At 39.7% G+C, this 24,830-nt stretch overlaps 1 protein-coding gene across 13 annotated transcripts in view; it reads left to right on the top strand.

Moving 5' to 3' along the window:
* The first annotated feature begins 4,670 nt into the window (after positions 1–4,670).
* Positions 4,671–24,830, top strand: part of SYNJ1 (synaptojanin 1) — a 90,855-nt gene continuing 70,695 nt past the window's right edge. For all 13 annotated transcript variants that reach the window (XM_025450050.3, XM_025450053.3, XM_049104789.1 and 10 more), the window contains exons 1-2: positions 4,671–4,804; positions 5,884–6,029. In XM_025450050.3, coding sequence (XP_025305835.1) covers positions 5,906–6,029 — 124 coding nt within the window. In that variant the 5' untranslated portion in view covers positions 4,671–4,804; positions 5,884–5,905. The remainder of the gene's footprint in view (positions 4,805–5,883; positions 6,030–24,830) is intronic.

Here is a 24,830-nt window from a genome sequence, read left to right as displayed (position 1 = left end):
ATGATAACCTCATTACTCTGAATTGGCCCCAAATTGTACAGCCTCACCGTGAGTCCCTTCCTCATGAGAGTATCCTAAAATGTAAAATTGCCTAATACCTTTAAAGCTAGATTTATTGAGGTATAAGTTATAAACAGTAAAGTTTGCCCTCTTAAACTTACGTGCATTACTGGTCAGTGAGTTCTGACAAGTGCCTCATTTTGTTTTAAAAGCTAATTTCCCTCAAGACCAGGAAATCCTAAAAATGGTCAGAGGTTGTAGAGCTGCAAAGTGCAATGTGTAAGGTGCTACACTGTAGTGATTCTGTATGGTTACAAGAACTCCTCTCTAATGTGATAGCCATACGGTAAAGGGATTCGCCATCACCAATTGTAACAACATTTTGGTCTGTTGTTTCAGGTAAATTAAAGCACTAGAAGAACTTATACATGTAGTAAGAACGATGTAAAATGTCTGAATGTTTGGGAGGCCTGATGCTTTGATACGGCTCTCATTGTCCAAAATGTTTTGGAGACTGTCCTTCACAATGGAAATTATGGATAATGGGTTCACAGTTGCTGGGAGAGGCTTCAGACTTAACTGGCAAAGGCAGACAGGCTAAAAGTTTATGGAATTGGTTTTGATGTACAATGTTGACTGGCCTCTGGTCTGCTTCTGGACCTCCAGGCCTCAGTAATTTATGCTGGCTTAACCCTAGGCCTGCAGCCCTAACTCGGAGGGGTTTGGATGTTAACAATCCTCCAGCTCAATGAGAATGCCTAGCACAACATTTCTTGGAAGATATACTATGGTCCTTAGTTTAGGGCCTTTTACTTAAAAAGATCTTCAGAGGGACACCTGGGTGGCTCAGCGGTTTAGTGCCTGCCTTCGGCCCAGAGCATGATCCTGGAGTCCTGGGATCGAGTCCCACGTCAGGCTCCCTGCATGGAGCCTACTTCTCCCTCTGCCTACGTCTGCCTCTCTCTCTCTCTGTCTCTCATGAATAAATAAAATCTTTAAAAAAAAAAAAAAAAGATTTTCAGGAAACTAATATCCTGAGCTTGATGATTCAAAACACAGGGTAAAGGGTGAAAGATTTGTCAAATTCTTAGCCATGTTAAGCTACTCTACAAAAGGCACTTTGCCCATAAAAGCTTAACTTTTGTAGCCATAGGTGTTGAAATTCCAGAGACACCTGCTGCTCAAGGACCAAGAGCTAGGTTGACATGAACACCCTCCAGCTCTGATCTCAATGAGGCTGTGCCCTCCCTTTGCTCTGGTCCTTCCGTTTCCATAACAATCCTTGTGTATCATTAAAACAAACCCCTTCACTCACTCTGTGAGGTGGTCTGTTATTCCAAATGAAAACTTTTTGACACACACAAGTTTCCTGTTCATCACAGGGGTAATGTCCTTATCTATGGTATGTGTGAGCAATTTTTCAGTCTTTGAAAAGTTTTGATTTTATTTTCACAATGATTCTGCTCTCAAGCTTAGTATGTATCCTACTTACAGGGGTTCCATTTTCCATTTTAAAATCTTTTCCTTTGCTGATTGCTACAAACTTACTCTAAGCACATGGTTAATGCTATTTGGAAGCTACTGTTGTGCTGCCTCTCAGGGAGCTGTCCCTTTCTATACACTAATAGCTCTGCAGAATCTGATACAGCTCTAGTCTATGTAACCTGAACAAGAGCCTGTTAGAGATAACTGGATCAGGCTGTTAATATTCCCCAAGTTTGCCAAAGGTTTTCTAGTATTTTTGATAAAACTCAGGCTTTAAGGAAAAGTAGACCCTACTACTAATTTGTATTTTAGACATCTGTCAAAATTCGTGATCTAGTAACCTGGTACATAGTTTTTAAAAATCTCTTGGGAATAATATGTTGTTTCTAAATTAACCCTAGCTACAGTGTACTGGGGACAGACTATTAGGTTGAGCCATTTATAGTTCCCTATAGGAGTATTTTGGACTTAATAGAAATGATGAGTGCATATATTAACTTGATACAGAGAACTGACCATAGGAGAAATAATTTGGTCAAAAATCAACATTTAAAACTCAAGAGTGTTTGCCGTCAATTTGTTGATGCTATTGAAGCTCGTATCTGAATCATCTATCTGGGACTGTTTTTGGTCTTCTCAGTTTCTCTCCTGATGGGAAGTCATAAAAGACTTGCATTGATTGCCTGGGGCTATTGTAACAAATTATCACAAACTGGGTAATTTTAAACAATAGAAATTCTCTCACAGTTCTGGAATCCAGAAGTTCACAATCAAGGTGGTGGCAAGGCCATGCTCCTCCAAAGGCTCTAGGGAAGAATCCTATCTGCTCTCTCTGGTGGCTTCTAGAGGTGGCTACAGACATTCCTTGGCTAGTGGCCACATTGCTCCAGTCTCTTCTGTCTTCACATTGTGTCTGTGAGTCTAATTTCTCTCTGCTACCCTTTAAGGACAGCTGTGATTACATTTAGGGCCTACCCAGATAATGCAAAATAATCTCAGATCACATTAGCAAAGGCTTTGTTTTCCCTACAAATTAACGTTCACATGTTCCAGGGATTAGGACATATTTTTTTCAGCCTACCACAGGCCTCATTGCTCATTTTCAAGGGAAAAGAAAGTGTCAGCACATCTCTGTGGGTCCTTAAGACCTCATTAAGAAGTTTGTGGGTGCCCCTTAACATGTATTTTAAGTCAGCCACCCCAACCCCTGACACTTTTCAAATCTGGGGAAACTCTGTCCAGCTATTTTCATGTGCTGTAACAAGTATAAGTAATAAGGAGGGACAAGAAAAGGAAGGAATAAAATTTTATGAAAGTCACTAGTAAAATGGCCCTTGTGTTCAAGGGCATGTGCTTATTTCATGACTAAAATAATTTTGAAAGGCTTTGGAAAAATCCTTGCCTTCTGACAACTCTGATAATGAGTCCTGCTTACCCTCACTCCCACCCCCAGTTCATTCCAAAGAAAGAAACAACAGTTTAAACCCATATCCAAGAAACTTTGACCTTAATCTCCTTAGTCCAAACTCCAAGGAAATCAGAAATAGAACATCTACTCCTAAAAGAGCCCAGCTCCCATAATTGCCACTCTGAGAAGGAGGGGTTCCCAGTGTAGCCTTGTGGATAGGCATGGTGGAAGTCGTCTTAGATTAGGAGTGGGCACGTTTGGTTTCAGGTCCCAATTCCACTTGAAATTCAGTAAATTTTAACAACTCATCTTTTCTGCATTTCAGCTGACATTAAAAAAAAAAAAAAAAAAAAACAACTCCCAAGCAAAGTGTTCAATAACATCAACATCTCTCCTGGAGCGATATCCTTCCATATGTTTTTCTGGTGCATACATCTGGTATTCCTTCAGGGCTAGAGAGGCATTATAATTGAATAGGCAAATAAGAAAATTTCCATTCCCACCCACTCCCATGTACTTTCCTCTGTCAAATGCAATCTCTAATTGAAATGGATTCTTCAGGGGTAGGGGGTGGGGTGGGGGGGGTGGTGGAAGCAACCCCAGTCCAGCAGAAAATCTTCATTTAAGTTTAATTCTCAGTCACCACTACTGAGAGCCAAACACCTTTTTCTTCTTTTTTTTTTCAAACACCTTTTTCTAAGTCAATAGTACTAAATGAGAAATCCTCTCCAGTTCTCAGAACTAAAACGTGTCTTTGCATACTGTCCTTCTAGAAAAGAAATGGCTTCTCTTCTAGTGAATGAGAGCTTCTTTAGTATCCTGAAACCAGGGTGGGTCCAGCTTCTCTAAAACGGATGAAGAAATGTTAAATCAAGCCGCGTGACACAGGGCCTGCAAAGGAGGGGGGAAATGAGTTTGTGCAATATAACAAATTTAAATTCTGCTTTCGCTGCTGAAATAAAAGCAAGAAGGGGAAGAGGTAAAAAAAAAGAAAAAAAAAAAAAAACGAAAGCAAGCAGGGACGGTTTCTCAGAGTGTCAGAGTGCTGGGTTCTTCAGGGTTTCAATTCCCTTTGGCCCCGTTGGCTTTGACTTCATTCCCATATTTGGGTCTGATAGGTGGAAGCAGAAGGAGAAGTCCGTGGGACACACTGATGGCCACGTAGCGTGCTTTGTTGAGAAATGAGTACACGGAACGGGTTAGATGCCTTTGCCTATTAAATTCCACGGTTGACCCAAGCTGTCGGCCATTCCCTGCCAACCACAGCTGCCTCCGAGCCTTGAGGTCCCGGCGTGTGACCCCCGCCCCTCCCGGTGTCCACGGCTCGGCGCCGTCTCACAGTGGAACCCTCCAGAAGAGAAGGCAGCCCACGGAGTTGCTGCAGGGCAGGCATTCGTTCCGCTTCTGCTGCCCACCCAGACACGCTCGGCGCAGGCACCGGGCGCTGCGGGCGGGGAGGCACCATGGACAGCTCTCCGGGCGCCGCCCGAGCCTCCGCCGCCCCGCGGGACACCCGGCCGGGCACGCGCCAGTCCCCGCGCCCCAGAGCTTTCCCTGGCGCCCGCGGGGACGGTTGGTACGCTCTGAAGAAGCCCACGCGGGCGGGCCGGGGGAGGCCGAGCCTCCTGTCCCCGCCTCCCAGCGGGGCGACCCGCGACTCCCGCCGGGACCCCAGGGCGGCTCTCGACGAGCGTGGCCGCGCGCGCGCCGAGAAGGTAGAGACCCGCGGTAGGGCTCGGGTGGGCGTGGCCTGCCGCCGGCGGCCCCGCCCCGCCCCCCGAGGGGCGGGCCTTCCGCCCCCGGCCGCGGCGCAATGCGGAAGAGAGGGGCCCGCCGGAGCGGAAGTGACGCCTGCGGCGGCTGTGGCGGCGGCGGCTGCGGGTGAAGGAGGAGGAGGAGCCGGAGGGAGAGGTGAGCAAGCCGGCGGCGGGGGGGCGGGGAGCGGGAGCGGGAGCGGCGGCGGCCGCGGCCAGACCCACCGGCAGCCGGGCGCGCGGGCGGACGCCTCCCGGGCAGCCTCCGCCGCCGCAGCGCGGGCGGGAACGGTGAGGGGCGACCGCGGGCAGCGCGGGGCCGGGAGCGGGGAGCCCGCGGGGCGTGCGTGGGGCGGGGGGCTGCGGTGACAGCGCTGTCAGCCCGGCGGCGGCGGAGCCCAGCGCGTCGGGGCGCGGGGTCATCGCCTCTGGCGCATCGTGGAGGGAGCCGGCGGCCGGGCCGCCTCGTCCGCCGGGGAGGGAGCGGCTTTCCCGGGACCCCCTGAGGAGCCGCGGTCGGGTCCGGGTGCTCAGCGCTCCCGGGGGCCTGCGGGCGGCACCGCGCCGCCCCCCCGCCTGCCCTTCTCTGTCGCCCCCGGGCGAGCCTCTGGCGTCGGATTAATCCTCTCCCCTCCTCCTGCCCCCTAAGGAGCTTTGGAGGCCGCCTCGCTCGCCTCCCCACCCCCCTCCCGGGCCGCCGAACGGCTTGAAGTTTCCGAATCGGTTCCCGAATCGGTTCCCTTTCAACGTTAGTGACAAACCCCGAAGCAGGAAGCTGATAAACAACTCCGGACGAAATACGCCCAAAAATCTTATCTTTTTTTTTTTTTTTCTTTTCTTTCTTTCTTTTTTTTTTTTTTTTTGCAAACGTAAAGTAAACGAGTAACTCCTCCGAACCAAAAACCGCTCGTGGACTTAGAGTTAATTCAACCTTACGTTGCGTTTGCAGGGAGAATCGGTTAGCTTTTCTCTCCTCCGGCTTTTTTTTTTTTTTTTTTTTTTTTTTTTTTTGATGAAATTAAGTGACGGCTTCTTTTTTTTTTTTTTTTTTTTTTGGAATGAACCATTCTCTACCCCCCCCTTTTTTTTCTTTTTCTTTTTTCTTTTCTTTCCATCCTCCTCCCCCCCCCCCCCCCATCAAAACCTGGCAAGGAGGACTTCTGGACGCCTTGCAGTCCTTGCTGCAGAAGGAAACGTTAGCTTCATTTATTCGTTTTTTGCTTGTTTTTTTTGCAGGGCTGCCTCTGAAGAAAGGAGAATGGCGTTCAGCAAAGGATTTCGGATCTATCACAAACTGGACCCCCCACCTTTCAGTCTCATAGTGGAAACTAGGCATAAGGAGGAATGTCTCATGTTCGAGTCTGGGGCTGTAGCTGTGCTTTGTAAGTCATCTGTCATGGCCCAACTGATCGTGTCTCTGTTTTGATTTGAAACCATTCCGATGCAGCCGGTTCTTTGGAGGACACCCCTGGCAACCCCTTTCCTTCACTGTATTTTGCTAAGCAGATTATGCTCTAATTTTCCTTTCATCAGACCTTATTTTAAACTTTGACTTTCTATCCTGCCCCCTGCTACAGGTTTCTTTAGGAGGTTTGGGGGTGGGGTGGGCCGGAGAATGCAAGTTTGGTTACAGGTTTTTGCTTTCTTGGGTTCTTTGGCTGCTCATAACAGTAAATCTTTCTTTCCAAAAACAAAACAAAACCATATATATATATTATACACACACACACACACACACACACACACACATATAGTTACAGTTTATATCACATCACATTAACCCATAAAGGCTTGCTTGACATCTTTACTGTAATGAATGGGATTTCTTATATATCAGTTATCATAATGAACTACCAGGGTGCTTATTTATCTGATCTTTTCGGAATATCTTATGTTGAGGCCCTTACATTTTTTATTAAGAAAACTGTATGTAAACTTCTAAAAGCTTATGTGGGATATGTGATTGGGTTCATATTATTTAAAAAAAATTTTTTCTTGATAAGTCTAAAGAAAAGGACTACTGTACCACAAGGAAAATAGCAGATTGGTATGGTGTAGGTTATTTTTGGGCAGATGGATGAAGTTAAAAATAAAAATACTAATTTGAATATTAATTTTCTTTCATAATCTAAGATTTTGGCAGATAACTCCAGCTTGGAGTTATTTGAAATGCGATTGTGGTTTTTTTTTTTTTTTTTTTGCGATTGTGTTTTTAAAGGCTTTTATTAGTGATAACTACTTTTTTTTTTTTTTTTTTTGTCATGTTTTTGCTTTGTTAGCATCAGTTTAGCTACTGGTCATATTTTATGAATTAAAAATAGTGTTTGAAGGTCATACTTACAGGGGTGCCTGGGTGGCGCTGTTGGTTAAGCATTCAGCTCTTGATATTGGCCTAGGTCATAGTCTCAGGGTTGTGGGATCCAGCCTTGTGTTGGACTCTGCACTCATTGCAGAGTCTGCTTGAGATTCTTTCTCTCCCTCTGCACCTCCTGCTCCCATGCAGGCATCCTTTCTCTCTCACTCCTTTCCCTCAAATAACTAAATAAACCTTTAAAAACAAAAAAGTCATACTTACAAATATAAGCCCCTAGATATTTTAAATTGTTAAACTTTGTTCAGATTCAGTAAGTGAAGAGCATACGTAAGGCCCTAACTTTTGCATATAGAACATTAACCTGATAAAATGTTAACCTGATCTTAATATTCTAAAATAGTAAAATTTTATCCTGATTGGGGAAAAGAGAGTGGTGACATAATGAAAAAGCTTAAGCAAAGTTAATGTATAAGAAATGTATATATTTTTGGTACATACAGTAACATGGCTTGAGTGAGCAAGAAGAGCTATTTGGGTTCTAAGAAACAAGTATTAATGAGTTATACTTTATGGACTTAATTCAAAGTTTTTTTATATTTAAATAAACTGAAATATATCTTGCTATAATATTAATTTGCAGGTTTTTTTTCATACTACAAACATAGTTCTTATACTCATGAATTCTTAATATCTGGGGGGAATGGTGTGGTTTAGTTGTGAAATACTTTTTAGCTGCTTGCGGGTTTTTGTTTGTGATGTTACCTGATTTTCTAATTTGTCTAAATTTTAAGTGTTTCTTCAGTTGTGATTACTGGTAATAATAGGGAGTCAAATTCTCAGTTATCCAGTATATATAAGCCATAGTTATTAGAATTATTGCTATATTTTACTCTCAGGAAACCTGACAATAATCATACTTCTAAACCTCTAATGGCTCTCTTTTATATCAAATAATGGTTAAAAAAGCAAACGGCCTAAACGATCCATTTTGGCATTAACATTTACTTTAAGGAAGAAAATATTAAAAATACTGTCTTAACATTATTGAGTGTATTTATTTTCATTAGATTTAGACTATATAAACAATTCAGGAGAAAAAAGTTCAATAATGCCTTTCTCAGTAAAAGTAGCATAAATGGATGTATAATTTTTTGGATATGTTATTAGCTTTCCTAAAATAAACTCTATTGTAATAACTTAAAATAGTACTATGAAGAGCTAACAGACCTATTTATAAATCCTTTACTTATAAAATTAATTTGACATTCATTTGGGAGCAATACCAAGGTGCATATTGTGCTGTAGAGTATTCATTTTTAAAACATTACATTTCTTAAAGGCCTGTTATATTCAGGGAACTGTGCTTGGAAGATACTGAGATGTTCTTTTTCTCTTTAACACTCCCAGCCCCTTGAATCTCAAGACATTCTGCTTATTAATATGTAAGAAGAATCTTTTCACAACATGTTGGACATTAAACCAGTTTTTCAGTAAGATTAAGTTTAAAGTCTTCAACTTGTCCATCAAGGCCTTCCATAACTCGGCCCCACCCTGTGTGTCCAGTGTCAATATTGGTCTCCTTCAAGGAGACTTACTTTTTCTCAGTGTTTTCCCAAGTTACCATGCTTTTTTTCCCCCTTCATCATGATGTTCCTATTGCACCTTCTTCCTTCATGGCTGCTAGAATGCTCTTCTCTTTCTTTTTTTTTTTTTTTTTTTAAGATTTTATTTATTTATTCGTGATAGACATAGAGAGAGAGGCAGAGAGACACTGGCAGAGGGAGAAGCAGGCTCCATGCTGGGAGCCTGACTCCACCGGCCGGGACTGGGCCAGGGATCACGCCCTGGGGGATGATAGGCGCCAAACTGCTGAGCCACCCAGGGATCTCCTCTTTCTAATTCAAGCTCTTTCATTCTCGCTCAAGCCTTCTTCCTTCCTGAGAATCTGCCCACCCGCCCAATCCATCTCTTGTCTCTTTCTTTTCTTCATTTTGCTAGAACCCAGTCTGTTTTGCAGGATAACCCTTTTTTTTTATGTGCGGGTTTGTGATTCTTATGTGCAGGTGATCTTTTTGAAAGTAGATGGTAAAAGTGACCCTTGCAGGAAGTAGTCGTGCCCCATAAGCTGATGGTTTCTACAGGCCTCAGTTGTCCTGGCTTTAAAGTTTAAAAACTCAGACATCTTAGGCAGTACATATTGGATTGACAATCACTTAATTTTTTTGGCTTATGCCAAAAGTGCCATGAGATACCCAACAGGAAACCTTATACACAATATAATTGTGTATTATTAGCACATATCAAAAAATGAGGTGCAAGTGAAAACACAGTAAAAACAATTTCAGGTCATGGATCTTTGTAGATCCTGAGTGTCTACTAATCTAGCCTCAGGACTCTGTCTTTATGTTGCTAAGTTTCTAAACTTAAATCAGCCATGATACTATGACTTAATCAATTAGTGAGCCAGTGGTTTTCAGCCTTGGAGGCACATTGTAATCACCGGTGGGGGTTTACAAATGCTGCTGCCTGGGCTCCAGCTCCCTAGAGATTCTGTTGTAATTAGGTTGTGGTGATCGTTCTGAGCATAATTTATATAGGCCTTTTTAGGATAGATTATGAGACAACTTTTTAGCTTGCAAATTTTATCCAAAGTAGCCACATTTCCAAAATTTTAATGCTATTATTGACTATTATGGGCCAGTAGCTAGTTTTCTTGAAACCTTCAGCCTGAACCAATTGCTAATGATCCCATAAATACTTTTGATACAGTGCCTTCAGTGGAACTTCTGTGCCTGGGCACTGTACTCCTTGAAAAAAAGATCCATATCTTAGTAATCTTTACATCTCTACTGCTTAGTTCAGTGTTTTACTCATGCTTACAGAATAAATAGCTAAATTAGTGCCTTGAGGGGGAGTGGAGATTAACCTAAACTAGCTTACAAAGTTGACAAAAATATAGTATTCTGTGTTTGAAAGTACGGTACCTTTTTCTCTAAAAATTTTTTAAAATCTTTTAAAGAATGCTATTTGACAGAACTGCTGATATAAAAGACATAAAAATTATCAGTCCAGAAAACCAATTAAACTGAAATTCGATGTCCGTGGAGCCAGTGGTTCAGTGTAGCAAGTGGATTCTCTGTGTCCAGTATACTATGTCTGGACCAGTATAATAAGCAGCAAGTGTGATGGGCAAGTTATAACACTATTTTTTCTTGGAAACTAATAGATTAAAGAAAACATCTACTAGTTTTTGTTTTAAGATTTTTTAAATTTATTTATTTATTCATGAGAGTCACAGAGAGAAAGAGAGAGAGGCAGAGACACAGGCAGAGGAGGAACAGGCTCCATGCAGGGACCCTGATGTGGGACTCAATCCCAGGACTCTAGGATCATGCCCTGGGCCGAAGGCAGGTGCCAAACCACTTAGCCACCTAGGGATCCCCACATCTACTAGTTTTGAGTCAGGTTCAGTTTTCCTCATCTTTCTAAAGTTATTCGCACAGAAAGACTGCAACAGGAGAAGGACAAGTAGCCAGTCTGACCAATGCATGCATGAAATTCACAAGCTGTCCCATTATTTTTCATCCCATCTCCTGCTTCAGGAGAGGTAAATAATTTACTTCATAATTGTATTCTAAGTAGAAAAGAAAGGGAAGGGAAGGGCAACAGATGGGAAATGAAGGATGATTCTAAAAACAAATTATGAATATCTGTTTAAAAGATGAGATGGAGGGCAGCCCAGGTGGCTCAGTGGTTTAACACCACCTTCGGCTCAGGGCCTGATCCTGGAGACCTGGGATCAAGTTCCGCATTGGGCTCCCTGCAGGGAGCCTACTTCTCCCTCTGCCCGTGTCTCTGCCTCTCTCTCTCTGTGTCTCATGAATAAATAAATAAAATCTTAAAAAAACAAAACACAAAACAGATGAGATGGAAAGTGGTAATATAAATTCCTTACTTTTACTATTAGAGCTTTTGTTCTTTTCAGTATATGCTAGTATGGAAGTAAGGATTAATTGCTTCTGTCTAGTGGTAAGATTATTTTCAGGTTTTCCAACTCAGGACTCAAATCATGTACTTACTAGACAGCAAGGCCATCTCACTGTACTCTGGATCTAGTTTTACTCCAGGTTGTCCATCTGAATTTCTTCATATATCTAATTTTTTCTTTATGGAAATATGAGCCATAAAACTATAGGACAACATTCTGGTGATCTTTGTCACAGAATGTGAATTACACTGCCTTTTCTATGACCATAAAGGAGTAATAATAGAAATAATAGTTGCCATTTCCTGGGATCTCCCTCTGCCAGTCACGACATGAAGCCAGAAGTTCCAAAACCTTATTTTTTTATGTGTCTCATTAAGTTTTTCACAGCACCCCCAGGCCACAGTTCTGTTTCTTAAATAATTAGGTCTAAATGTTAAATATGTCTGTCATAACAACCCAGTGGCTATTTGAAAAAATGATGCAGGTAAATGGAACATAATCTATTTCTTTCATAAATAACCAGTTACTTACTAATGTGATATGTACATGTTGAGCATTGAGCAGCTTTTCAAACCTTAGAATCAGACTGGACAGCTCCACCCTCATTTCCTGTTGATTTTAGAGTGGTACTTGCTTTTTGTCACAGCAAGTACTGAAAACACAGCATTACAAAGATATGGTACCATTAAAGGAATCTAATGTGAAAACTCTGAACTACCTCAAGCTCATAGTTTGAGCTAGGCAGCATCTGTTGAGTATCTCTGTGTTTCTTTCGATTTAAAATCTCCTGCAGCTCTTATGGGAGTTTGTTGACATGTCCTGGAGCATTTCAGCCTAAGGAGATGTGGTCATAGACATCCTTTATTTCATTTAATTCTGTGGATTATGCTTTCATCTCCATTTCACAGATGTGCAAACTGAGGCTTAGAGAGACAGAATAACTGGTCTAATGATGTAATCTAACCATTTTATTTTTTTCACTTTAATGATTATTATTTTGCTGTGAGAGTGGTGGTGATTATTTTGGGAGTTAGGGAATGAAGAGCAAAAATAAGGGAATGCAAGTAGAAGTTAAGAGTGAAATTGGTAGCATTTTCTAATGAGGGAAGTGTTAAACTTGCTGTGTTTTTGCCTACAAACTATTAATATATTAGGGAACATGATTTGATTTAGAGTTAGGTCATTAAAACAAAGTTGCTGTGCTGAGCCAAGTTAAATGTCAGGTTCTGAAATTTTGGATAACAAGTATAGTAGGTGGTGATGACAAGCACTGTGCATAGTTTTTTTTTTTTTTTTTTTCCTTAATTGCCAAATGCTGGCAGTCAGCATGCTTACCCTTTAGATAAGTTGCAGTATCCTATCTCTTTTTAAGAAAAATTTCAAGTTGAGGGAAGAAGTGACTTTTTATAGTTGACCTTTTCTGCACAGAATGATGAAATTTAGACTTGTTATATATCACTTTGTGTTAGGGTTGCAAAAATGCATTTTCATTTTGTAAGTAATTTTTGGAATGTTCTATTTGATAGAAAAAGTAAACAGCAACTTAAATATCTATGCTTAAAAAGAAAAAATTTAGCCTAACCTTTTACTCCTGGGCCAGAGAGCGGGATTAGCTTGTTAATATAGGGCCAAAGTAGTAGTTCCTGAGTGATTTCCTTTCTCTACCACTTAACTTTGCTATGAGAAAATAAAAGGTGAAGCACAGTGTGTCTCTTATTGAACAGTGAACCCCCATTATGTGACTTTTATTATGTAACTTCAGGTTTACCAGATGTTCTAACTTGTCTTATAACTAGTACAAATCCATAATAGAGTTTTTCTTCTGATCATGATGTTATAACAGGAACTGGGTTTACCCTTTTACTTTACATAACAACAAAACAACTAGAATGAAGCAGTTTTCAGACATGAACAACAAGCAGGTGGCATGAGACACTGATCCTTGAGGGAGGGGAAACAAAGAAGTGAGCCTTATGATTGCTCTAGCAGATCACTCTGCTTACTACCTTGAGTACTTCCAGGCTGCAGTAGCAGTGAGATGCGCCCAAAGAAAGCCTGGCAGTCTCCTGAGTTGAGGAGACAGAGTAAGGAATTTGTGGAAGCCAAGTCAATGAGAATTCTCAGGGCTAGTACCGAAGAGGAGGTAGCTGCACAGTTTTAAAGATGTGCTGAGGGTTCCACTTGAGATTTCAGCTGAGCACTGAAACTGTCCAAGGCAAGGAAAGAACCAGCAAAAAGGAGCAGTAAGAAATATTCCTGGACCTCACCCAGGGCTGGAAATAGTTAAGCTGTTAACAGCTTCCAGAATGAAAAAATATTATAGTACTCTGGGAACTCAGTTGAATATTCAGAAGGGTATATTGCTTCAGTAGTGGGGCAGAGTAGCTCTAGACTAAAGGCTTCTGTGGTCCTATCTGACAAAGCTTAAAAGCAAGACCTAAAGGGATCAAGCTGTTTCCAAATAACCTAATTTCTAAAAATCTTCACTGTACCCTAGAACAAAGTTTAAGAATATAGGAATACAAAATAGATATCCATATATCCAGCATTTGACTCTGTAAAATTCACAATGTCTGGCATTCAATTAAAAATTGCCATACATGGAAAGAAACAAGAAAACACACCCCATAATGAGGAGAAAAGTCAATCTGTAAACACAGATGTTAAAATTAATAAACAAGGAGGGGCACCTGGGTAGCTCAGTGCGTTAAGTATCTGACTCTTGATTTCGGCTCAGGTCATGATTTCGGCTCTGCCCTGAACATGGAGTTAGATTCTCTCTCCCTTTCCTCTGCCCCTCCCACACATGCTCTCTCTTTAAAAAAAATCAATAACAGTTCTTGAAAATATACTTCATATTTCTAAGAAGTAGAGGAGAGAATAAACATGTTAAAGAGAGACATGAGGGGTACCTGGGTGACACTGTCAGTTGGGTGTCTGCCTTCTGCCTAGTGGTGATCTCAGGGTCCTGGGATCAATTCCTGTGTCAGACTCTGCTCAGCAGGAATCTGCTTCTCCCTCTCACTCTCCCTCTGTTCTCTCTCTGACTCTCAGATAAATCTTAAAAAGACAAAAATGTGAAAGACCTAAACCAAATAGAAATGAAAATAATTATCTGAAATGAAAAAAAATACACTGATAGGGATTAGTAGATTAGACACTGCAAAATAAATGATTGTGAATTTGAAGACATAATAATAGAAAGTATTCAAAATGAAACACAGAGAAAAGACTAAAATTGATAAACAGAGCCATCAATGGCCTGGGCAGCAACGTTATATGGCTTATATATGTGTAATTGGAATCCTAGAAGAAGGGGATTGAAGCAGAAAAATTTTTGAAGAAATAACAGCTGATGTTTTCCAAATTTGGTGAAAACTATAAATCCATAGATCCAAGAAGCTAAGTGAACCCCAAGCAGAAGAAACATGACACAAACTACACCTAGATACTTTATCAAATTGCTTAAAACCAGTGATATGGAGAGAAATCTTAAAAACAGGCCAAGAAAAAAGACATAACCTACTGAAGAAAGAAGACATGAGATGAATAATGATAGACTGTTCTTCAGAAACAATCCAAGCCAGTGGATGTGGAACAACATCTTGAAAGTACTGAAAGAAGAAGAAAATAAAACTGTACACCCAGGTTTCTGTGCCCAACCACAATTAAGATGATGTAAAGACTTTTTCAGATACCCCAAAGCTGAAAAAATATGAGCCAATTATGTGGGTAGCAGTTTAAATAGTATAGCTTTTCTTTGCATCTAGTACCAACATGTTCAACAATGGTGATAAAGTCTGACTCAGTGAAATTTTATCACTTAGTTACCATACAAAGTTAAACATAAGTTAGTTAAACATAAGAAGGAGGGTGGACTAGTGCATTTGGGGTTAGTCTTGTAATTCGAGTGCCAAAAGGAGACAGAACTTAAAAATTGAATACTGTACTTTTATTGGTGACAGATTATATCTGCTTGAGTTTTTTAATGGTTGTAAATAAGAATTTGTGTTTTTATCTTTTTCTACTAAAACAGAGTTTGCAAGGGTAAGCCATCGTTGTTCCTCTTGTTGTATTACATGATATAAGCAGGTGCTCACATTGGAGTGCATTTCACAGCCACTGAACTAGTCACATTCTTGTGAGTAAATGTGGCATTTGGGGAGATGAATTAACATGTTGGTCAGTTGGACACTTTTTAATCACTCTTTTAGTTTAGGTTGAAAGATATGCTCTTTAAATTTCTGGATGATTTTGAAATAAGAAAAGAAAAGGAAGGGAAAGAAAAGGAAGGAAAAAAATATTTTGGGTTAAATTGTAGGCTTAAACATTATATATTACTATGTATTGAATGTTATATTTATTAAAATCTTCATTTCCATTTTATCATAGTTTTTATATAACATTATATATAAAGTGTGTTTACTTATATAAACTAGGTCTTACCAATAAATATTTATTATGAGTTGTGTTTCCTTCTGCTTACTAGTAGACCATAGGATGCTGTAGTCTTTTGAGTACCTTACTGAAATGTAGATACACAAAGTCTTTTAATCCTATGAACTTTGTGTGAAGTATAGGAAGAATGAATCTTATAATTAAGTAAATTCCTAGCTAATTGTACATTAGTGCTCATTAGTGATCTGTGCTTGGTCCACATTGGGTCTAGTCTTTGGCTTATTTTGTTGGATGAGTTCATCATTCTCTTGGAGAATAGGTGGAAAGTATAGTTTACCAGACTTGTAGATGTTGCAAAGCTGTGTGGGACTGATACAGAGCTGGGTAGAATAATACTTATGTTGGATGACACAATTGAAATCTAAGGGAATGGATTGGAACACACAAAATGAACATGAACTTTCTGTTGCACTGGATCAAATTGAGTTTTGTATCCTTTCCTGATTCAAATGCTGTGGCTGTAGGGGTTTCATATGCAATTTGCATTGGGCTGTTGATTAGCAAAATAAGGTAGAAATTACTATCATTGTCTAGGTTTCCATGATACCCCAATCTGTATGGTGGCTACACAGTACAGAAAGGTTGGAATAGATACTGGGTTTATAGTCACATCGATCTCTGCACTCCCTCAAACCTGCTCTTCCTTATCTTAGTGGATTGCAATCCATCCTGCCTTGTTGTTTAAACCAGAAGAATCATTCTCTACATTTCCTTCTCTCCAACTTCACACGTTCAATCTACTACCATGTCCAGTATACTCAACCTTCTAATTTCACTGAGAATCCATGCGATTCACCATTTAGCTGGTTCTACCACTGCCAAGCCACTATAGTCCCTTTCATGGACCATTACTATAGCCTCCTTAACTGATCTCCTTGTTTCCACTCCTCTTACCCACTGTCCAGTCTCTTTAAAAACAATTTAGATGATTATTATTTCCCTGATTAAAACCTTTTTGTGGTTGACCACTGACTTAAAATCCAAGCTCTTTAAAATGATCTGCATTAAATCATTGAGTCCCTGCCTCCCTCTTCAGTCTTAGATTATTTTGCCTCTTGGTTTTTGTGTCCCAGCCACTTCGGCCTTCTTTTAGTTCTGAATGTACCAAATTATTTCTGATCTCAGAGCCTTCACATATGCTGTTTCTTCTATTCGATATTTATTTAAAAAAATACATTTACTCATGCATGTAGAAAAATACAGAAATCATAAATGTAGAATGTGATGAATTATTAGAGTGAACATATGCATGTTACCACTGCCAGGTTGAGAAATAAACATTACTGGCTTTCTAGAAGATACCCTCACATTCTTCCCCAATTATTATCTCAACCATGATTTGCAGAGATATTCACTGCCTGATTTCATACAATCACAGATTAGTTTTATCTGGTTTTTAACCTAATGTAAATGGAATCATTCAATATGTATTCCGTTGGATCTGGCTTCTTTCTCTCAATGTTCTATATGAGAGATTATCTATGTTGTAGCATGTTGCAGTAGTTTTCATTGTCAAGTAGTATTCCATTGTATAATTTTTCCAGTATTTGTTCTGTTGACATTTATTTCTAATTTTGTCTGTTATGAATGACACTAGTATGACATGCTTATCCGTGTCTTTTGGTGCATATATGTACACATTTCTGTTGGATATATTTTTAGGAATGGAATTTCTGGGTCATAGAGTATTTGTATGTTGCCTGGAATGTTTTTATTATTATTATTATTATTATTATTATTATTATTATTTGTTTGGAATGTTTTTACCTCCACTCTTCATTTGGCTAGCTTTCTGTTTATTCTTCAGGTTTCCTTGTAAAGGTCACTTCTGCAGGCAGGCTTATCCTAACCGTTGCTCTTCCCCTAACAATTTTAAATGAGTTCCTCCTGTTGTAGTCTTATTGGAACTCCATCATAGTACTTACTACCACTTAGAATTTTGCATTTGTGTAGTTATATAATGGCTATCTTCCCAATGGAAAGTATTAGAACACTGACTTTTTTTATTTGTAGAACTTTGCTAGAGTGCTGGTACATAGTAAGCATTCAGTAGACTGGTTACATGAATGAGTGAAAGGTTATTATTATTTTGAAATGTTGTCAAGATTGGGATTTGCAGTTTATACAGAACATTAATTTGGATAGTTTAATGTCTTTCAGCTGGAATTTTAATTATTTAATTATACAAAGAGAACCTTTTCCTTTTAAAATAATTTTTGTTTTAATGTATGGTAAAATGGAAAGTGGCTTTACTGCCAGGTAGTTATATGATCTTGAATGAATCATCTAAACTCTTAGTGTTTTTTCCTTTTGAAAATGAGTAGCTTGTTTTGCACGATCTCCAGGATCCTTTGACTAGAGGCTCTCTCATTCTACACCAAAGTGCTACCTGTATGCAAATAAGCTGACCACAAACTGCAGTGCATGCAACCACAGGCAAATTGTGATTCTAGGAAGAGCATGCTAATTTGTAATCTTGTTTTCACATTCTTAATGACTTTTTTTAGTTTGGTCTTATCAGCTGAAGAAAGTCTACTGCCCAACTGGAAGGTTTGAGTCACAGTAGAATGTTGACATTGGGTAGCAGGACCTTCATTAGGTAGCTTTAATTGTTTAATTTGAATTATTGTAATTCTAAGAAGTCAGAGAAATTTTCCTATAAACTTAATCCTCAATACCATTTAAATTTAAAATAAATGACTTTGTAATTATCTTGTGATCTTAGGTAATAAGTTAATTTTGTTTCTTTCTGTTCAGATGGTAGAGTTAGCAATGCAGGTCTGATCACCAGTTATTCTCTGTTTAGTAAGCCTCTGTTTTAGAGTCACACTCATGAAAATCAAGAAATAGGGATATGATTATGTTTTCATCTGACTTTCTATAGATGATGTTATGCTTCATTATTTGCTTAACATTCTAATTTGAGAAGAGAAGGTGTGATACCAATAATGCTGAATAATGTCAGTTATGTCGTATGATATAATCCTACAAAAGCAAGCCACTCCAGCAAAGGAGGGTGCTGAGCAATGTGCTAGAGGACAATTAGTATGTTAAATTTTGATGAAGACCAATTGATACATGTATACTTTTGAGTGTTTTCTGTAGTCTATAAATCACCTCTTCAGCTTCTATTTTCATTACTTTCTGTTGCTTCAGTAGGAAACATAGGTTAGGCCTCCTTGCTGTCCTGAATTTGTTCAGTTAAAAGAACTTTGAAAGCAGTACAGAGCTAAAACAGCTGAGTGAGTTAAGTCACTTGAATAAAGGTGTTGGATGTCACTACCTCATGGCTTAGTATAGTTTTCAGTATTCCTCAACCTCTCCTGTGATGAGCCAGGGCCAGCTTGTTATTCTCCAAGACTGTTTTCAAGAGAGGAGGATACTAAAGCTAAGTTATTTAAGATGAATGTAAGGAAAACATTTATGGCGGAGTACAGCATTATTTACCCTTCCTGGGGTCTCCATTCTGGAATCGCTGAGTTTTCCTTCCCAATTTATTATATATTTATCATTTGATGATTATATGAGCCTTAGAGTGGGCTATGGGGTCATTTTTTTTTAATATTTTATTTACTTTTTTATTTGAGAGAGAGCATGTGTACCTGTGTATAGGAGGGGGGTAGAGGAAGAGGGAGAGAGAGAGAATCTCAAGCAGACTCCACACTGAGTGTGTAGGTGGACATGGGGCTCTATCCCACGACCCTGAGATCATGATCTGAGCTGAAATCAAGAGTTGGTTGCCTAACCACCACCCAGACACCCGCTACGGGTCTTTCTAAAGGCAGTAGGACTTACGGCTTCCTTTCAAGTTCTAAAAGTCCAGATGCCCATTGAGCTTTTGATTAGTATACCTTTGGTTGAAGGTAATTGGAGGAAAGTACCTCTCAGATTACTTAGAATTCCAGTAGCCCCTGCTCTCACTGACTGGCCAGAGTTATCTTGCCTTCTCTTCTTTCTGAACTTATCCAGCATGCCAAAGAATGTTGTCAGAATAAGTTTTTTTTATCATTTTATTTTGGGAAGTCTCAAACATGCATCAAAAAAGGGAGACTAATGTCATTGTACTCCATGTATCTGTCACCCAACCTCCATGATTATCAACTCATGGACACTTGTGTTTATCTATATCCCTATCTACTAGTTCCCCCTCCCTATTTATTTTAAAGTGAATACCAGATGTCATGTAATTTCATCTATAAATATTCTTATGAGAATAAATGTTGGGTAGCCTCGGTGGCTCAGCAGTTTGGTGCCTGCATTCGGCCCAGGGCATGATCCTGGAGCCCGGGATCAAGTTCCACATTGGGCTCCCTGCATGGAGCCTGCTTCTCCTCTGCCTGTGTCTCTGCCTCTCTTGCTGTGTCTCTCATGAATAAATAAATAAAATCTTTTTTTTTTAAAGAATAAATGTTTATGGCACATATTTTCTTTTGTTTTAAATTCTATTCTGTGCCTCTCTTGCTGTGTCTCTCATGAATAAATAAATAAAATCTTTTTTTTTAAAAGAGAATAAATGTTTATGGCACATATTTTCTTTTGTTTTAAATTCTATTCTATGATCTTATTCGTATTCACATACTTACTAGGATTAAAATCAGAAGACTTTCAGATGATCAGTTCTATAGAGGTGTGGATATATTGTAAAATAGCCCCATGTTCTCCGGAACTGCATGTTCGCATTAGATGGTAAATTAAGAAAAAATTGAAAGCGTAAGTGAAAGGCAGTGTTGGGTGTGACAAGGGAAAAAGAGCTTTTCTCTTTAAGATAAGCCTTAGAGGAAGTTGGGTACTGTTGAACCCTGAGGTATTCCAGTAGTAACTTGGGGAGTCAGGCCCTGCCTTACTTTACATGTTGAACAGATGAGCCAGAGAAGTCCAGCTCTACCTGAGTTGAGCTGCTACGGGTCTTGATGGTGGTTAGAAATAAGTAACTTTTAAAAAGAAAGGTTTGTTTTTCCTAGCATCCTGTTTGCTTAACAACATCAACATAAACAGGAGAAAAAAAATACAGAGCAGTCTGTTCCCCTGATTGAAAACCCAGTAGATACCTTGAAAGACAGCCCCAGGGGCAAGGAGGAACCTGAACCTCCGTATCACCACACCTGCTGAACTCTCATTCCTTTCATTCTTTCACTCTGTTTTCCTTGGGGCTCTCCATACATCCTACCATTCCATAAACTCCACTAGTTTAAGCTCTGGTTAGAAATCATTTAACAAGGCCTGTGTTGCCCACTCCCAACCTCACACCCCCAGAGACATCCACCATAGATAGACATCATATTGGAAAATTTCCAGACGTCACTGTGAGGAAAAGTCAGACTTTAGAGCATTCAGATGCTATTGGTAGTAAGGTTAAATGTTTATCTTTTTCTATATTATTTAAAAACTCACAGCACATTCCCTTCTGTGCTATAACCTCTTAATTTGTTTTGGTCTATTAGATGAATACTTAACAATCGCAGTGTTCAGTGTCTCTGGTTAGGTTGGTATTGTGTTGAGATAAAAAGAAATGAGGGGCACCTGGGCACTCAGGTGGTTAAGCAACTGACCCTTTGATTTCAGCTTAGGTCATGGTATCAGGGTCATGAGATGGAGCCCCTGTTCTGGGCTCCCCATTCAGTGAGGAGTCTGTTTGAGATTCCCCCCCCCCCCCCCGTTCTCTCCTTCTGCTCTTCTCCCCATTTGTGTGCTTACGTGCTCTCTCTCTCTCTCTCTCTCTCTCTCATTCTCATAAGTAAGTAAATAAATCCTTTTTAAAAAATGAGGCCATTTCTGTTGCTGTTCGTATACAGGGAATGAGGTATAAAATAACGAGAAGGAAGATTTACTTCCGGCATGATCAAGGAAAGCATTTGAGTTAGGTATTGAAGGATGGGTAATATTTGGAAACAGAGAGATGACTAAACCGTGTTCCAGATGGAAAGAACACTGTGAACAAAGGGAAAACAATGTGGAGCACACAGAAGGAGCCACCCATTATTCATTTTTTATTCATTTTGGCTGCAGTGTAGGATGCCAGGGGAAATTATGAGGAAAAAGGAAAGATGGGGATGAGAGAGTGAAAATTGGTACATTTTGTGTTTTATCTAAAGGTTATACACAGTATTTTAAAGTACTATGGCTTTTTAATTTAAGTAATCTCTTTGTAGTGGAAGATTCCCAAACTATTTTCAAGAATTAAAAGTTACCAGAGAAATAGAACAATAATTTAATTAAGTCTCTCCCTCTTACATCATGTACTTCTATTTCATGGAGTTTCATAAAATAAGAGAATTCTTTCCCCATTAAAAAAATGTTTGGGGAGGAGGTAACATGATACTCTAAGCATTTATCTTAGTGCTTTGTAGAGATAAAAGCTTCTTAATTTAGGAATGTGCATGTGTTTAAATTTTATTTTTGATGGTTGCATTTCATTTTTTTTTTTTAATTTGAAGCATTGTCAAAGATACAGAAAAGCTGAAGTTCAGTACAAAGAACTTTTCTCTGATTTATTGGAGAATATTGCTGACATAATAATGTTCAGTCACCCACAAATACTGTTACTTATTTCCTAGAAAGAATTGCTCCTTCATAACTACAATATAACCATAAAAAAGTTAACATTGTACATCTGTCTAATCCTCAGACTCCATTCAAGTTCACCAACTGTCCCAACGACTCATAGTAAAACGATCCAGTTTAGATTTATCATTTTATTTGTTGGCCTCCCTCTTTATTCCCTTTTAAATCTGGAAAAGTTCTTCAGTCTTTGATGTTTACGGCCTTGAAACTTCTGAAGATGAAGGCCAGTTGTTTTGTAGAATGTACCTCACTTTGAGTTTGTCTCATGGTTCCTTGTGCTCAGATTCGGGTGATATGTCCTGGCAGGAATATTACAGAAGTGGTGCTGTGTCCTTTCCATTATATCCTGTCAGGGGGCACACAGTTTTGACTTGTCCCATTACTGTTGGTATTTATTCTGATTATTTGATTTAGGTGGTCTCTGGCAGACTCCTTGTATAAAAAGTGTTTTGAGGCAAGGTACTTCGAGAACATGTAAACTTCCCCATGACTCATCACACTTTCAGTTGATGGGCTTATTCAGTGGGTTGTAATCTGTTAACTATTTTAATTTGTTTTGATGCTTCAGATTGTTCCAGATTTCTCTAGTAGACGCCCCTTGAGGCTGGTTTCTTATTTCTGTGACATTTCTCCATTATTCTTTGAGTATTCCTGTTGTGACACAAGAATATGTTCCAGGCTCCTCTTGTCTCTGCCTTTGCCCTAGAATAGCCATTTTTCCAAGGAATCCTTAATAGTGGACAGTGGTATTAGAAAGCAAAGTCTGGGTGCTAGGTGTGGCCATTGCTATTGGAGTACTGCTGATCTCAGGCCCTGTCAATGGATAGAACTAAGGAGAATGTGTAATTATGTGTGAATATGTATATATATAGTTATACACACTCATTTATATCTATGTCTGTCCATCTGTCTATCTAGAAAACTAGGAGTTCACATTGGTAACTCTAATTCCTATCAACACTGCAGTGCCCATTCTAGTTTTCTCTCCTTCCATATTTGTACGCTCATTCACTGACAGTGAGGAACCTGGTTCCCATTATCCTGATCATTCCCCTTATGATCAACCACTTTCCTGTTGCCACTGAAGCTGCCTCCACCGTGTGGGTGCCTTCCTCAGCCTACAGGGCCTCCAGCACCCTGCCCTGGGCTTCCCTTCAGTGCACCCTGCCCTCCCCACCCTGCCCAAGCTTCAACCTGCCATACCAGGCCTCTCCCAACATCCCTGGGTGGGCACCACCCTCCTCACCCTACTGAGACTTGTCTTATCCCAGGCTGTCCTCCCCCCAAATGAGTGCCCTCTCTCCCTGCCTCTGGCTTCAAATCCATGCACAGAGCCATTGTTCTTACTCTGCTTGGGCTCTGACAACCTGCAAAAGACCTCCCTCAATTCTACCCCAAACCTCTGAAGCGTATATGGAAGAATAGGAAAACATCTACAGTCCTTTACATAAAAAAATGTTTAGGAAGAAAACACTATGTTCTCTTAGGGAATTGAAAGTGTCTGGAATTAAAATTGCATATGGCTCTGAAATTTCATTCACAAATTCATTTGACATAATATCTTTGAACTCCTACTGAGCGCCGGGCACTGAGCTCTGCCACTGGGGATAGAGCAGTGAGCTAGGCCAAATCCCTTCCTTCCGGGGATCCCTGGGTGGCTCAGCGGTTCAGCGCCTGTCTTCGGCCCAGGGTATGATCCTGGGGTCCCGGGATCGAGTCCCACGTCAGACTCCCTGCATGGAGCCTGCTTCTCCCTCTGCCTGTGTTTCTGCCTCTGTGTGTGTGTGTGTCTCTTATGAATAAATAAATAAAATCCTAAAAAAAAATCCCTTCCTTCTGAAGCTGCATTCTTTGGGGCTGTTTAAGAGGTTATCAGTTTGTTAATAACAAATTGATCACCTCTCTAACCCCGTTTCCTCATGTCAGATGGAAATAGTCGTAATTTTGCTGATGGGATTCTTGTGAAAATTAAATAATATGTGTTACTGTCATAATCATCACAGAAACAATATACAGATACTTCAACTGCAGCATCATTTATCACTCTAAAACTTATTTTAAAATTTCATTTAATAAAAAAAATAAAAAATAAAAAATAAAATTTCATTTAATAGTTTGAGAAGAAAGCAAAACATTCCTGGGAAATAAAGTGATATCTGCTCTTCAAATTATTTTTCCTTTCCTTAAGCATACTTTTATCTAGGAATAGGCACTTTAGTTTAAATTGTATGCCTGTGTGTGTGTGTCCTGTTTCCTGAGTCTTAGAATATAATATAAAAGTGTAAATAAGCAGCATGACATTTGTTGGCAATGTTTGAATCAGATGACAGTTTAATAGGTTTTCATGGGGCCTGAGAGACACAACATATTCATATATTTGGAGCACAGTCAATGAAAAGATAATTATTATACATGACTAGAAGAGTGACCATGTACCAGAAGAGTCAGGCACAAGAGATTAGGGTAAATATCTGGTAATATCTATATTACTATATTAGTGATGGTATTTAAATACATAGAGCATGTATGCTCTAAAACTAACATTTGCCCTGGAAGCCATGCCTTCTGTCATCAGAGATGTAACAAGTCTCTAACGTTTGCTTTAATGTATATGTGGTACTCTTAATGAGGCAGTATTTAGGGATAGGATCCTGATTTACTTTATAAAATATAATTAAAATTAATGTGACATTTTATATTTGTGTCATTTGTCATTTAATGTTAGGAGTAACAGTTACTTAAGCATATGTTGTAATAAGGAGAAGAAGAACTCTGGGAATGCAGAAGGAAATACAAATCCTCATAACTTTAATGGCTGGGTGAAATCTTACTCTCTAATTTTGTATAGGCAGCTTTGATAAA

The sequence above is a fragment of the Canis lupus genome, chromosome 31 (genome assembly GCF_003254725.2).
Source record: "Canis lupus dingo isolate Sandy chromosome 31, ASM325472v2, whole genome shotgun sequence".
Classification (NCBI taxonomy): domain Eukaryota; kingdom Metazoa; phylum Chordata; class Mammalia; order Carnivora; family Canidae; genus Canis; species Canis lupus.
Note: the sequence above shows the minus strand (reverse complement) of the source record. Positions and strands in the feature narration are given on the sequence as shown.